We start from the raw sequence: 15,797 nt of genomic DNA on the forward strand, positions 1-15,797 counted from the left end.
AGCCATGTTTCATCCAACAGCCTATTAAATTAAATGCAGCATGATATGATATTAATCCCAGGCTCAGCTTGCTAAGAGAGCGCTGGCAGAGAAGTCATTTGATAAAACTGCAACGAAGAGTGGCCTTGGTGAAAGTTAGAGGTCTTTAAGCCGGTGCTGGTCCTCAACATTTAACCTTTCCAAGTACATATGGGAAACTGCATGCAGTATGTGTGGCTTATTCAATTTGACTCATTAAAGTGTCACTATGTCACTTACAGCCCGCCTTACATGTGCAGTAAAGGACTCATTGTATCGCGTGTGTAAAGTGTGTAATTTGTCTTCCAGACAGCAGCTCGAAGGACAACATAGAAAGCATTGAATCAAAGCAATAAAAAGCTGCACAGTCTGCAGTCCGACGAACAGAACGGAAGCAAAAATATTTTCCTGGTCTATTAATGCTGCGTGTACCCCCCCCCCCCCCGTCGACCTGACACGACCGCCGTTATCACCCAAGCACCACGCGGCCCTACACATACTAGCTTCTTCTGCACTAAAACCCCAACCAGTGGTTTCAATTCCCTTTGTTAATGCGCCGCTGCAGTTCCTTGATGCCTGCAGAAGGTTCTTCTCTCTCCGGCACCGAGCTCCTGTGCAGACAGTAAATTGCAGGGAAAAGGTTTTCACGCTTGGCTGCAGTCTGCAGAAACTTTATCAAACGCCTCCGAGGAAGATCTAAGTGAAGTGAATTTCGCCTTTGATTAAAACGCTGCCTCTCAGAGGAACTCTGACCGCTGACAAAAAAAAAAAAAAAAAAAAAGCGCCACGCTCCACGGAGTCGGGTTCGTGGAAAAGAGAGCGTTCTTCTGCCAATGCAAATGCAGGCAATTTATAACCGTCGCCGTTCACAGAAATGCCTTCGCCTGATTTCCTGATTTCGTAGGAAGCAGATAGACAGGATAGGCGTCATAATGAGGACACTAAAACCAGCAGCTAAATCTAAATAAACCACCATTCACTGGGCCCACACATCATTTGGACATTTCAAATCTTGCAAACTGCACTAATCAACGAGGGAGTCCTGCTTGGAAAACAATAATAAGATTCAACAACAGGTCAGAGAGAAAGTAGTGAACGAGTTATTGGACTTCCTGATGCTTTTTATTTGACTTGAAAGCAAATTGCCCGCTGGCTGTACAGCAGTTAAACAATTAGCGCACAATATTCTCCCCACAGTTTGCACTAACACTGAGAATTGGCAAACACATGGGCCTAATAACGAGTGGGAAGTAGATAATTGCCAGTGCACCACGCAGTTTACACACCAATGTATACACAAGTGACGCAAGCCAGAGTCCGAGCGTGTGATTTATGGCTATTTCCAGATTAAGATCATTTCCACGACTTTCTGCCCATTTCATATGCTCGAAATGGAGTTGAGCTGTCCAAAAAACTTTAAAAAAACTTTTAAAAAAATCCTCCCAGACAAAAGACCTCACATCTGTTTCACACATACGGCTCCTGCCACATCCTTCTGTGTCTGCCAAAAAGCTTTCAGGGATGCACACCACTCGATGCCTGAGTTAATGCAGCGTGCTCTGTGCAGAGTGGGAGTTGAGTTCTAGACTCGGAGTAATCACCTATCTGAAAGAGACGTAACACTCGCCCCCCCCCCCCCCCCCCCCCCCCCCCCCTTTGACGGATCTGCATCTGCATGAAATACTGATGAACTCGACGCGGGTCGCGCAAGCGAATGACAACGGTGTCGTGACGATGAGCAAACTGTGGATCACGAACGGGAGCGCCTTATGTGAGAAAACACCAGAAGGGATCTCTTCCAGTAACGATGGACAACCCAGTGGCAGGGGGGGGGGGGTAGGACAAGCTCCTACACACTCAGCCTGCAGAGCCCGAGGATCTTTTTTTTTTTTTAAATTTCCACGGGTGAAGTGCCTTTAGTGTCAACAGTGGGTCCTGTTGAAAACGGCACCGAGGTAGTTCAAGCCAAACGTGATTTATAGCCTCCCCCAGTGTTATTAAAAGGCTCAATGCCACTCTAAACAGATTTCACGAAGCCGCGGCCCTGCACAGGACCTTTTGTGTTTAGAGGTGCGTCCCGTGCTCAGAAACATTCACACAGTTTACATAGTCGGAAAACATTGCCATTCATTTCTTTTTATGAACATGGCACAGATTGTTACTGGGGCGCCAAAGGGCGGGAGCAGGAAGACGTGATGACAGTGACTGTTTTAAAAAGATTTACGCTTAAACAAAAGCTGCTTGTTATGCTTTGGTAATCACATTGTTCTCGGGCTCTCGGAAGAAAGAAGGATTCCCATTTCAGGTCACACGTTTAAGAATGAATCCATTCGGCACTAATAGATGGAAATACAATTTAAACATACTATTTACATTCATGTTTTTTTTTCCCGTTGTATGAATAAGACTTCCAGAGGAGGACGGGTGTGACTCAGTTTTTAGCACAAACCCATTATCCAATTTCCCGCCTTGACCTGATCTCTGATATTAATCAGAATTTTGCTAACATGTTAATTAAGGAGGAGTTCATCACTTTTTTAAAAAAAAACAGGAGGTGTCGTGGCATGTTTGTGATTCAGATGCACTTGGTGAGCGGGTTGACTTTAAGTTGTTGGTTTCTCGTGCACATGCACGCGCATACACTCCATTATTGGTGTATTCGTACTTTGTCAAGTACGCCATCTAAACAAGATTCCCTATATGGCTGTAGCCAGGGGAAGCCCCAATTGTTTTTAGAAAAGGCTGACCACATTTTCAACCACGGAGACAGAGCGGTGACCTTTGACCCCTGAAGGGAAGCCGCTAGACTCACCGGGATACCAGACGGCAGCAAATGAAGACAGACAACCGGGCCCTTCACTTCCACTCTTGGAACATCTGCTAAGTTGCATCACATCGCATCGCACTCTCCTCTTTGTCACGTCGAGTGACCACCTGACCCAGTCTCCTGGTGTTAGGGTTCGATCACATATGCCCGGGAAGTCTTCTGATTGGCGGTACGTAACATTGTTCACAGTTATTTTGGAGGCCGGGCACCGAGAGAAACATCATTAGCATTTGAAATGTCATTTTGAGGGTTGATTAGTCCGTAAAACGTGGGAGTCATTTTCGGGGCTTGGCTCTCTCCGCCGCTCCATAATCAATCAGGAAACTCCTTTCGGAGAGGTTATAGCTAACAGTTAAGTAAGGTGGATTAACATTCCTCCCTGCCACAGAGCAAGGGAGGAAGGAAGGGATGGAAGAGAAGGGCCATAACTCCCAAAGCAGCGTATTATGTACACCTCCGTTGTAAATACAAGGCATTTGAGGGGGACAGAAATAATCCAAACAAATCCCCCCCCAAAAAAGCATGTGAAGATCATTAATTATTCCATCAGGGAGGGAGGGGGGGGGGGGGGGGTTGTTTGAAACTTGCAATACCCTCAAAAGACAAAGAACCCGAAAATATTAAAATACCTCCCAGGAGCTGCTATATACAGTCATTCTTCTCCAAAAGCCAGTAACATACCACCCAGCCGCCCTACCTCAGCAGACACTGGCAACACTGCCAACAGATGAATACATTGACACATCAAACTACAACTATTTACTTTCAATAGGATGCAAGTCTGTATTAGAGTGTTGTTCGCCCAGGCCAGCACACGTTTTGATGGTGAAACAGCCAGCAGCTTCTCTCCAAAACACCTGAGTGCATAATAGTTGTTTTCCTTTCACACGTTGTGCATCTCTTATCCTTAAATTGAGCCACGCCATTAACGCGGTGGGTTCAGGCACAATAGCTATCCAGCTGACTAGTCAAGACCCCCCCCCTATTGTCTGCCAATAGAGTCAAGTCTTTCCCGGAGCAGAGCCTTCACGGGGACAATGGGACGATAATCTACAAACCAAACCATCATTTCCATGAGAGGGGGGGGGGGCGCTGGGATGCAAAACGGCGCCGCTTTGCACAACACTTAAGAGGACATTTATCAGATTAGTCCCGCGGCGAAAGACAAATAGTTTGTCCTTAGTGAATACGACCGTGAGAGGACACAATGACGTGGGGACTTTAGCGGCATTTACAAGTGTGGTAAAAAAACAAAACAAAGAACACACAGCCCCCACAAAACAAAGTTTGCCAATGTTGATATTTCTATATGCCATCGTTTCACTTTACGCGTGTTGGGATAAACCGATCAGATTCAGTGAGGCCGGCGGGAAGAACCGGGAGGGGGGGGGGTAAAGGGGGGGTAAAGGGGACTTGAGACTCACCAGACGCGCTCAGGTCCAGGACACTTTGGAGGAGCAGCGCGATCCACAGCGCGCACTGCGGACATCTCCGGAGACGCTGGCTCGACGCGGCCCGAGTTGGGTACATTCCTCCGGCTGCGTTAAAAACCCTTCGTCCGCTTGGCACATCCACTACACTCAGGACTGCAATATCAAGCGCCTTCCCAAAACACTTCTTCTTTTCTTTTTGAGGTTGCCCCGTATTTCCAGCCGCTCTTGTAAAGCGCAACAAATCCCCAGACAGATGTGAGAGTGGCTGTCTCCGCCTGGCTTCTGTCTGTGTCCTCCTCGCTGGAGCCCAGCAACACTTTCCCCTCCTCCGTGTCTCTCTCTCGCTCTCTCTCTCTCTCTCCTCAACTGAGCGCAATCCTTCCTGCAAACTTCACTGGAGAAGAACTTCTCCCGTGCCCACAGGAGCCACATGGCTCCGATTAGCCACGTGTCGCCCCCTGGTGTTCGCTGCAGGGAACAGAGACGTTTACGTCCCGCAGTGAGTTCAAGGTGTTCACGACCCCTCCCCGGAGCCTCAGGAGCCCTTTTTGGGGCACCCAGAATGTGTGTTTTTTTTGTTGTTGTCATAAGTTGCAGAACAGGTACTAAATAGATGATGGCCTCAACTACTGCGCTGCTTCCAGTGTGATAAAAAGAGCTTGTCAACGTTGACTTGAGAGCCAATAATTCAAACTGGGAAAACTCTCTTGTGATACAATTGAAAGCCTCAGAGCGGCGAACTAAATCAATGTTATGGTGAGATTCTTCAACTAATGTGTCTAAGGACAACAATTCACTTTTAATATTTGTCTTTCCGGCACATATGGATATAAACGCAGCAGGAGCTGAAAAGAAATCGAGGAGGAGAAATAACTCACACACAAAAAGTAGTAAAACATGGGACCGCAGATTTAGGGGAATGCTGTGATACTAATACATAAAAAGTACATTTTTTTAAAAGTTAAGCATTGGATTTGAGTTCATGCTCTTTGCTCTGAGAGAAAAGTGGATTGAGGGGAGGGAAGAAGGCTCCTCAGTGCGCTGCAGGCTGAGTGACACTAAGCAGCTTCTCTGCTTCGGCTGCCTCTGCTGCGCCGGATTTACGAAGCTCAGCATTTTACAAGAACACAAATGTTCTCCAATAAAGAAACCTGGGAACATGAACAGGGAATTCGGCCATGGCCTTCTACATGAACTCAAGATACTTACAACAATATCCCAATACAGGCCTTGCTTTTCTGCAATAATTGTATTATATCTGCTGCATCATTTATTGTCTCCTCCTCCTTCTGAAAGGAATTTCAAAATAAGGATAGAATGGACGTTTTGCCACTTGGTATCTAGATTGTTGTAAAACTATTTAAGTCAATGTGTAGAGCTACTGTACTGCTACCTGTGACAGGTTGACTCAAGCACATACAAATAAGCCGGTCTTCAACTACACACACACATTCTCATTTACATTTAACTCGTAAAACACAACAAAGTGATGGGAGCTAATAAACAACTCTTAACGCGGCGTAATTTCTGGCTCCTAAAATATCTGAACATTATCCATCTGGGCCCGATTAGACGATCACAAAAGGTGACTCACGCAAATAGACAAAACTTTTTCATTGCCGCCCACCAAATTAAAACCATATTCAAATGTTTAACGCATTCCCTGAATGACACGTACAAAGAAAGAGGGAACGTAAAGAAAGGAGAATAAGGTGAACGATAGCATCTGCAGACACACACACACACACACACACCAATTATTAATTCCAGAGCCGTACAGTATTTTTAACCCACCTCAACTTCTCCTTGATAACTCCACACCTTGTTTCATTTTACTCCACTCGTTTCTGCATTGTGACACACACTTTGTCTCTGCCTGTGCGTCTGCACACAGAGAGCACTTTGACAGACTAATACCGGGCAGGAAAAGAATGGTTGCAATTTAGCATCTCCGGTCCTCCCATATTGTGACCTAGCCCTGCTCATTAGAGGGAAATATCATCCACTTTGAAGTGTGTTTGGATTTAACTTACAGAGAGCAGGGATGGCATGAATGAATAATGCTTTAGGCTGGATTGTTCTCGACTAAAGACCAGCGCGGGGTGTCACAACTTCACCTTCTGTTATCCTGCGCTCCTTGTCAGGCCCAGGGGTCACTTAGGACTCCTAATCAAAACCATCCTTCCCCCCCCCCTTGCATACTCCGGCGTCCCCGGAGAGATGCTGCTAGCCCGGAGCCGAGAGATAACGCTGAACAAGGTTCCATTAGATAGGACAGGATAGGGAGGGTCCTAGCGTGTGCTGTGGGAGCAAAAACCTTAAACTTCCAAAAAATGTCAGCATGCTTCTGTGTTGGTTTAAAGAATTGCTGTTGATGACGGAGCTTTTTGGTCTCACTTTAAAAATGGTCGGTTGAAGACACATTTCCTCCTGATGTAATTGAATTGCGAGTCGAATGGCCCCAACGATGAAACGCGAGGCGTGTGAGCGAGACGGAGTCACGCCAGCCGTGCGTGAGATGGCGTGTGCAGATGTGGCCGGTGCACGGTCGCACACAATCGGCACAATAAAGGGCTTTTTTGTGCTCCGGCAATATCACACGTTGTGCGAAGTCCAACCAAGTGACTCTAAATAACTGTTAAACCACGTGAAATTGCTCACGACCGATTGCAGTTGGGAGAAAACGTGTGTCACACGTCAGCTGCGTTTCTTTACTCAGGCGTCCCGGTTGATTAAACCCGAGCTGTGTTTGGTGGTTTTCTTTGTAATAAAGAACGTCGGAGAAGTGGAAGGGCTTTTGGAGGTGGAAGACCTTCAAGTAGCGAGATTATTTCTGACTGGGCCTATTTTCCCGCCCCTTGATGTCTATCGACTTTGTTTTAATGATTATTAAAATTGCAACCATGCATGGTGAAAGTCATCTAGCTTTCATGGTGGAGTGGATCAGGGTTCTGAAGGTCTCTTTGAAGAGCAGATCCCCCCCCCCCCCCCCCCCAAGGCTTTCCAGAGTGGCCACATCTCATGGACAGGGAGGCCCTTTGTTTCAAAGTTGGCAAAAATGTCTGAGTCAATAAAAGAGAATGAAAAGATGAGGGTGATGATGGCCTTTCTGCCACATTTACTCAGTATTATTTCTCTATGTCTGTTTTCCTTAATGATTGGCTTTCATGATCTGATTCTCATAGTCTGAGAATGTACCAGCATTTAGCAGATAACTCAGGACATTTTCCATCCGCGGTTAAATGACAACTTTGGCCTAACTGCATCCGGCTTAAACTCTTAAAAATAGCCTGTGCTACATATTGAATATTTACAAGTGTACCTTTCAAAGGCCTGTTGGACTGGAACCTGGAATACTACAAGAGCATCCAATATCCTAGCATTTCATTTAAAGACTTTTCAGAGACCTTTCAAGAGAGTTAGATCAATGTTGAAGCCAAGGCCACTCCCTTTCTTTACTACGAAGGCCTCCAAATATGTGAAGTTTCAGGCAGCAGAATAATAACTGCTTGCAAGGAACTCGCGTATCACACGATTCACTGGTTTGTGAACTAGAAACGGTGATAAAAGAACAGCTCGCTGTTGTGTGTTTAAGATCGAATCGGGTCAAAAGAGGACAAAACACATCAGACTGTCCTCTGCATACTTATGCACAACATAAAGCCTCAATACCTCTGTCATCTCTACTGCTCCACAGGACAACTGTTGACTTATACTGGCATGGTTAATAATTGATCTTCTGATCAACTGTGGAAATCTCTGATATCTGATGTTGTCACTTAGAGAAGATGAGAAACCATATGATGGGAGAAATCTTTATATTTATATACGGATATGTTGTCCATTTCTTTAAAAAAAAAATGTTTTAAGTGGAGCTAATACTGTGCTCACATAGGCTACAAACTACATACTAAATGATTTGTGTTAAACACCATTTAATATCCCACCCAGTGATCGGTATGCTACACACAGCACCCAGGGAGGGACGACGAGGTGCTCCATTGCGTGCGATACTCACTGACCCCCCCCCCTCCCTCCGGATGCCCATTAAGTTCTCCCGCAATGAAATGCAATGGGAACCGAGTTTGGAAGCGTTGCCCTTATGCAAGAGGGCAACAAACGCACTGCTCCAGGCTCCATGCCAGCTCCAGAGAAAGCCACTTGGACCTCCAATGGCTGCGGACAAGGCCCGGTTTAATGCAAGCCTTATTGTGCACACGCCATGTAATGACAGCCAATCCAAACACAGCCTGTAAGCCATTACAAGAGGAACAAGAGGAACACATTATGTGTTGCACTCACAAGCTGACAGGGTCTGAACCACGCAGCGTGAAAAGTCCGAAGGGACTCGAGAGGAACTGTTTTGGTGCAGGTCTACGTCCCAAATGCCACGGATTGTGCTGGAAACCAGCTTTAAAAGGGCTTTTCCTCCATCTTAAACCTAAACATGGATATAAGATTGGGAACAGTTAATGGGGTTTAACTCTTCATTGTCCACCATGCTTAATTTGTCTGAAAGCTTGTGTCAGTAGAATCACGAGAAAGGTTAAATTAGCAGTAACATACAAAGTGCAAACAGGTCGAGCTGGTGGTGCTGCTCGCTATGAACGACGGACACGCGTGACAGAAATTGGCGGAAAACGTGCCATCGATGATTGAGGCCAATTTGGACTTTGGTGTTCAGAGAAACATGATTTTTTTCAGCCCATTAACTAAATTGCAGCCAATTTGTGTCCACAATTGAGTGACAGGAGGGAAAAGTTCACACCCGTCCAGTGCGTGTAAAGTCTCGAACATCGTTCTGTAATCTCTCGAAAAAACAAATAAATAAAAATGTTTTAACCCCCAACTGTCAGTTAGTCTTTAGATATCATCACCCCCCCCCCCCCACCCCCAGGATAACAGTGACTTTCTCATTTACAAGGAGACTGGTGAGGGGGAGGAGGGAGAACTCATCACTTGATTTCTCTCTTTTCTTCTTTCCTTCAGAGATGTTTTTTTGGTTTGTTTTATTCTCTCGGAGGCGTATCGTACGTTTTGGCCCTGCAGGACGGGATCTTTGCGTTTATCTAAAATAATGTCCTGGATTCCTCCTACACCGCCCCCCCATTTCAGCTTCAGCCCCTCCTGTGAGCGCTCACTTAGGTCTGCTAAGGCCATCACAGCCGGTACCGAGCACCAGCTGGTTTTTGGAAGGAAAGATTTAGAATATAAAAATAATTTGTCGCGCCTGTTACAGTCATCCACATACTAACTAATCCATCAAAATAGTGAGGAAAAGAAAGAAAAGATTTAAAACGACCGCAGTACTTCTTTTATGTGAGCTTATTTATTTATTTTCTACTGGTGGATGTGTTGCGCTGTGGTTCATGGTCGGTGAGGGACACCTGGGGTGTGGGTTGCCCCAAATAGCTGATTGATGGTGACTTTCTCCCCTTAATGACATGGTTCAGGAAACTGATATGGACCATTACATTAGTGCAGAAATTACACGAGGCACATTCAAATCCAGGTTTTACGCCCACTTTGAATATTTTTTTCCTTCTTAAAATCCCGTTTAATTAACATTACCGTGTGACAATGTCTCACTGACTAGCAGATTAAATCACCTGACCCCCCCCCCCCCCCCCCATTTTAAGAAAACGGCACATTAACACTGACTGTAGTCCAACGCTAGACGATGGCAGTGGATAACTTTCATTTTAAGATAAATCAAGAGCTAGTCAGCTATTTTTCATGCATTGAACCCTTTTTCATCCAGCTCGGTTGGTAAGAACGGCCACCAACTGGAACCACCCCCCCGGGGAGGGACGGGGGGATCCTGCTGCTGAGTGGAGGCAGTGTTGGCAGTGAGGAATCATGTGATCACAGTGGGTCCGGTGCGTCCGGTCTTCTCTTGGAGCTGAGAAACCTTGAGGGCGATGTCTACCAGAGGAGCCAGCATCACCTGCACAAAAGAGACCGAAGGGTAAACAAAACAAACAAACACACACAGTTATATCATTAAAAGTGCTGCTTTTTGTCACACGGGCATTTAAGGACTTGATGAATGGACGAAGGATTCCATTATCTTGATACCGCCCCAAATTGGGCAAAGGCAATGTACTCAAGAGGAGGAAGGGGTCGGATCGAACTTTCCATCACGTTTTTTTTCAGTCTTGTCCTGCTTCCTGGTTCTACATCAAGCCCCTGTCCTCACCAGTCAAAAAGGACTTCAATGAGGCGTCTAGTCCGTAGTAAGTTTATTATCCCCTTTGGTTTTGGCCCTGATAAGCATCCATAACTCAAGATATGGCCAGAAAATCCCCATTATGCTGAATACAAGGTCTGGAACTCGTTTTTTTGGGGGGAGCTCCACCCAGTGCAAGTCCAGCTGGTTACGGATCATTGTGGCCAGCCTGAAGGGTTCTGGGGCCCAACGGGAGTGACCTGCTGTGACCTAGCAGGGCTGTCAAAACTGTACTAATATCACCATTTTCTCTTCTCCTTTTTTGAGAGAAAAGAAAAACTGGTGCAAGTTGCACGTTTCTTTTTGGTATTTGATGACTTAATTGCCTAGTGTCTCTCGTCCTGACCTGTGGGTCCTGGTAAATCTTCTCGGGGTCCTTCTCGTAGCTGTCGATGTACAGCCGGATGGTCGCTCCAGCGCTGCCGGTACCGCTGAGACGGAAAATGATCCTAGAGCCATCAGAGAAGATCATCCTGAGGCCCTGAGAGAGGAGAGATATGGAGCTAGGATTAGGAGGTGCTGCTGAAAGCGATTCTAATGTCCTCTGCCTCGCAGGCTCTCACCTGGTTTTTGGACACGCTTCCGTCCACGGGGTCCGTGTAAGAAAAGTTGTCGGAGACGGCCACCTCGTAGGTCTTATCGCCCGATGAGAACTTCTTCCCTACGAACGATGGGTCCAACATCGCCGTTTCCAGATCCGCGATCATCTTGCTGGCGGCGTCCGAGTCCACCTCCTCGTAGTCGTACCTGGGAGCGGATGAAAATATCATCTGGTGTCCGACTGGCATCCGGCCAGCAATTGGGAGATTTTAGGTAAAGCGATCGTTCCTTTGACTTGACAAAAAAATGTCATAAAAGACTGAATAAATTGATTTTCTCTGGGCAGCTGTGGGCTGCAGTTCTACTATTCACCACTAGAAGGTGCCAGAGTACCATTGAACCGACCACTAGTATCCCTGCAGCATGTCAGTGTTGCTACAACGGTTTCAAACAAGTTTGGTTCACAAAGTCCTGTAACCAAGGACAAATCTTTTTTTCAAACCACAACTGGCAACCTGAAATGTTCCTCTTCTGGGAAATGAAGCTCACGTTTCTCAAACCACTCTTGAGGGAATCATTCCTGACCTGGTGAAGAAGTTCCTGCCAAATTTCTGCCAGTGATCCTTCATGATCTCTTCCACACTCTGTTTCCTGGTTGCCAGAATGGACAACCACGCAAGCACTGCCCACAGGCCATCCTTCTCCCGGATATGATCCGAGCCTGCTCCATGCGCAGAGGGAGAAGAGAGGGGATGAGGTGCGAGTGAGCAGGAAGTTCTGCTGCTTTCCTTTACTGCCGCTCAGGTTCCACAAATAGGAACGACACTCTATCACCTGTGCCGAAGCTCTCCTCTCCGCACAACGAAAGCTTTCCAGCATCCATCAGGTTGCCAAAGAACTTCCAGCCCGTTGGAGTCTCGTACAGCTGCATCTGCAGAGCTTTAGCCACACTGCGTTCCATCAGCACACACACACACACACACACACACACACACAAATGTGGGTCTGTAACTGCACTATTTCAGGTCACCCAATAAAGACAATTTGAGATTAGCTGCTACGTTGTGTGCTCGTTACTTGTCCAGGGCTCCACTGGTGGGCATACTGCGGGCCAGTCCTTTGACACCAGTCTTTTGGAAGTATGGGATGGTGTTGATGTTGGCAGCGATGACCGCCACAGAGTCGGAGGGGTTCACGAAAAAGCCGTTTTTTCCCAGCACCATGTTTCGGTCCTGAAATGGGGACACAAACAGGAGTCACTAGAAAGAAAGAGCAGAAATCTGGTCCTTATGGCTGGCGTTTAACACTTGACTAAATGAACACAAATATTTGTCTTTATGAGGGTTGAAGGAAGCAGAAGGATGACAAATTGACTACATGGTGAGGATCTCAGCATATGTTCTCACATTAGCAATCCGGTCGAGGGTTAGCAAAAATGTGGTCTATGAAAGTCCATGGGGGGGGGGGGGGGGGGGGGGGGGCGCCAGATTAAATACAAACGGCGCAGTAATTGTGCAATATTAAAAATAAGTTAATTAACTTCCCCTCAATAAACTCTTGTTTTACGGCAGCAGAGTTATCTTCCTCAACTTACACCGTCCCCATCAAAGGCTGCACCCAAATCATATTCTCCTCCTTTCATGGTGTTGACCAGGTCGGCAGCGTAGGTCAAGTTGGGGTCAGGGTGGTGGCCACCAAAGTCCTCCTGGGGGACACAGTTGACGGCAGCGTGGGCAGGAGAGCCCAGCTCTTCACAGACTATCTTCTTCACATAAGGACCCACAACTGGAAGGAGAAGGACAGTCTTTAAAAAGGGAGCAACGCCCCCGTGCTTGAGGGGGGTGGGGACTAGTATTAGAGAATAACATATTACTTTCCTAGACATTCCAAGTAACTCCTTAGACTAATTGATCTACCCGGGTTCTGCTGTCTGACACTTGGGACCGACGCTAGCCTTTGCAGATTGATTTTGTCCGTCACAAAGTCCGAAGTGCTGCCGTTTCTCACCTCCGTGCATCGCATCCAGGCGGACGTCGATGTGATTGGCTCCAGAGAGGAGCTCCTTCAGCTCAGCAAAGTTAAAGATGTTCCGTAGCATCTCGGCGTAGGCCTCCACAGAGTCCACGATCTCCACTGAGAGAAACAAAGAGGAGACAAAAGCATAACAAGAGACAGACAGATGTGAGGATAAAGACGTCAGGTGGCTACATTACTTTTCCTCACAAACGGGTCAAACTAGTTCTTATTGACTTTTGTCCCCAACTGTATTCATTCATTCATTATTGCAGAAGAGCAGTGAAGAAGCTGTCTGTTAACCAGTCACACAGCTTTTGACTCAACATTGCCATCGCATGTCAATGGTAATAAACTAATTCTCTTTCTTCTACAACGCTATACCTGTGAAAGGCTTGAAGGTGTCCACCTCAAAGGTCTGCTTGCCGATCTTGGACAGGTCCACTTTCAGCTCTGGGCAGATCTGATACTCCTGCAGGGTTTTGCTGACCTCAAATATTTTGTTGGTGATGCCCTCTGGAGCAGGTCCTGGGGGAAAGGTCAAAGGTTGTCAAACAGTGCGCTGAAAGATATACTGCGGGAAATACAGATGTGAGAAAATGTATGTAACACTGGTTTAGGCAATGGGTCTGTAAACTTGTACGACAACTGAAATGCTGACCACGCGGTTTTCTCCACTCACCTCCACTGGAGATGTTGTACTTAATGCCAAAGTCTCCACTGGGGCCTCCGGGGTTGTGGCTGGCTGTGAGGATAATGCCCCCCACTGCCTTTATCTTGCGGATCACACAGGAGACTGCTGGGGTGGACATGATGCCATCCTGACCAATCACAAGATGACCAATCTGCAGGAGGGAGCATAACGTGCAGGGACACATGAGCAGGATTGCAGAAAAAATCCAGGAATATCCAAAGTTGGCAGTTTTGGGGGTTAATGCAAACATGCACACAGACTCATTCTATCCTTGGATTTCAGTCATTTACATTTTTTAAGTTTGAAATCTCTTCACCAACCAGAAAAACTACCAAAATGGTTAAGACGCAAAAGGTCCACAGGTTAAACAGTTGTTCAGGTAAATCTTGTAGATGACCATTTTAAGGACTTCCCTTTTAAACCATGCAACCGCTAGCTTTGTCAAACATATGAACAGAACTAGCTGTGCACCTTTTGACAACACGTTTCCCCACAGCTTCACTTCCTATGACAAACCACTTGTGTAGACAATGTCGAAAGACTTCACCCTGCTGCACAGCACCAGCTGTGATAAAGCCAAGATAGAGAGAGAGAGAGAGAGATGGTCTCGGGTTGAGTTATGTCGCCCCCCCCCCCCCCAGTGCCTGCAGATATGTGTGCAACACTTGGGAGACAAGCACACACACACACAAAAGGAACACGTTGCCCATGCATGCTACAGACAGGGCAACGTGCACTGAACGCGTCACTTGCACCATCATTGTGTGATGGTGTAGTGTTGTGTGAGAGAGAGAGAGAGAGAGAGAGAGAGAGATCCACCGAGTAACGTAACGTCAATAACGAGCATGTGACGTCAGTGACAGCAGTAGACGGCCGATGCTCCAGCGGTTCCCCTCGGTTACCCGGATGAAAGCTAGCAAGCCCCCGCAGGTTACCCGAAGGCCAGCTCGCCGTTCACTTTAAACAGTGCAGCGCCTACATATTTTACAGGTCGACTTTGGAACTTTCAGCAGAACCGCGGCTCGCTGCTAACGTGCTAGCTTGGCGTCGCCGTAGCTAACTTTAGCCGTAGCTCGCTAACGTGTCCCGCGGGAGGGAGTCCTCGTCCTACCGACCCCGTTCGCTGCGGCGATCTGGACGATCAGCTGAATGGCGTCCTTCATGAAAAACCTCCCGTCCCCTCCCACCACCACAGTGGCCGCCTGTCGCTCGGCGGGCTCGATGACGGAGATGATGCTCTGGATGAAGTTCTCCGCGTAGTGCTGGTTCTGCTGGAACACCGTCACCCTCTTCCTCAGGCCGCTCGTGCCCGGCTTCTGGTCCGAGTACGGCTTGGTCTTCACTGTTGTTATTTTCACCATTTTTTTATTTCTGAGTCCCCGGTGGGATCCGCTACCTGGCCGGGAAAAGAAGAGGCGACTGCAGCGACAGAGCAGCCTCACGTACACCCCGGGCCAGTCCCCGCCCCCCACGAGTCCTCGTAGACCCGCCCCCTCGCTTTAAAGGGCAGGTCGAGGCCATGGAGGATTCTTCACTCATACTAACATGCATGTTGTGACAGATAATTTCTTTCAACACAAATGTATAGATTTATATTTGTGTTAAAATATATATATATATATATACCGTAATATCTTCTGCATGGAGAATATTGTGAAATAGTCAACTTCAGCCCTTTTTGTTTGCCTTGTTACATCAGGGTGTTTGACCATCATAAGCAGAACAAAGATTAACTTTAGACCTGCCATGATGTTTGCATTTGTGAACCAAGAAATGTGTGTGTGTGTACACGTGTAGCTATGCATGCTTCAGCCTTTAAAGCAGAGCAAATGCAAGAGTCAATTTACTCCTGGTTCTACCCATCTAGTAGCAATTAAATCTTTATCTAATCGTCTGTTTTCTTGCCATTCTTGATTTACTGGCATTATTTTTTTCAATGATAACTATAATAATAATTCAACAGAAAAGTTCTAAAACAAATTTACAGAATTACATAGAAACTGAATTACTTCAACAACATGAAAAACACAGCTACGACATAAT

General features: G+C 46.7%; 2 protein-coding genes across 4 annotated transcripts in view; both read right to left on the reverse strand.

Annotated features, from left to right (window-relative positions):
- Window positions 1-9,462, reverse strand: part of ror1 (receptor tyrosine kinase-like orphan receptor 1) — a 93,647-nt gene extending 84,185 nt beyond the window's left edge. For 2 of the 3 annotated variants that reach the window (XM_037470439.2, XM_037470438.2), the window contains exon 1: window positions 4,270-7,249. In XM_037470439.2, coding sequence (XP_037326336.2) covers window positions 4,270-4,375 — 106 coding nt within the window. In that variant the 5' untranslated portion in view covers window positions 4,376-7,249. Of the gene's footprint in view, window positions 1-4,269; window positions 7,250-8,580 lie in introns of those variants that run through there. The other variant, XM_062563265.1, reaches the window with a different exon arrangement.
- A 126-nt stretch (window positions 9,463-9,588) lies between these two features.
- pgm1 (phosphoglucomutase 1) lies at window positions 9,589-15,218 on the reverse strand. Its single transcript, XM_037470440.2, has 11 exons — window positions 14,870-15,218; window positions 13,743-13,905; window positions 13,445-13,588; window positions 13,055-13,180; window positions 12,642-12,832; window positions 12,125-12,279; window positions 11,882-11,997; window positions 11,633-11,768; window positions 11,071-11,254; window positions 10,854-10,988; window positions 9,589-10,225 (listed from the first exon to the last, which is right to left on the reverse strand). Exons 1-11 carry the CDS (start codon window positions 15,113-15,115, stop codon window positions 10,136-10,138), a joined length of 1,686 nt encoding a protein of 561 aa, XP_037326337.1. The 5' UTR covers window positions 15,116-15,218; the 3' UTR covers window positions 9,589-10,135.
- Window positions 15,219-15,797: the final 579 nt, after the last annotated feature.

This window comes from Pungitius pungitius, chromosome 7 (genome assembly GCF_949316345.1).
Source record: "Pungitius pungitius chromosome 7, fPunPun2.1, whole genome shotgun sequence".
In the NCBI taxonomy this organism is placed as follows: Eukaryota; Metazoa; Chordata; class Actinopteri; order Perciformes; family Gasterosteidae; genus Pungitius; species Pungitius pungitius.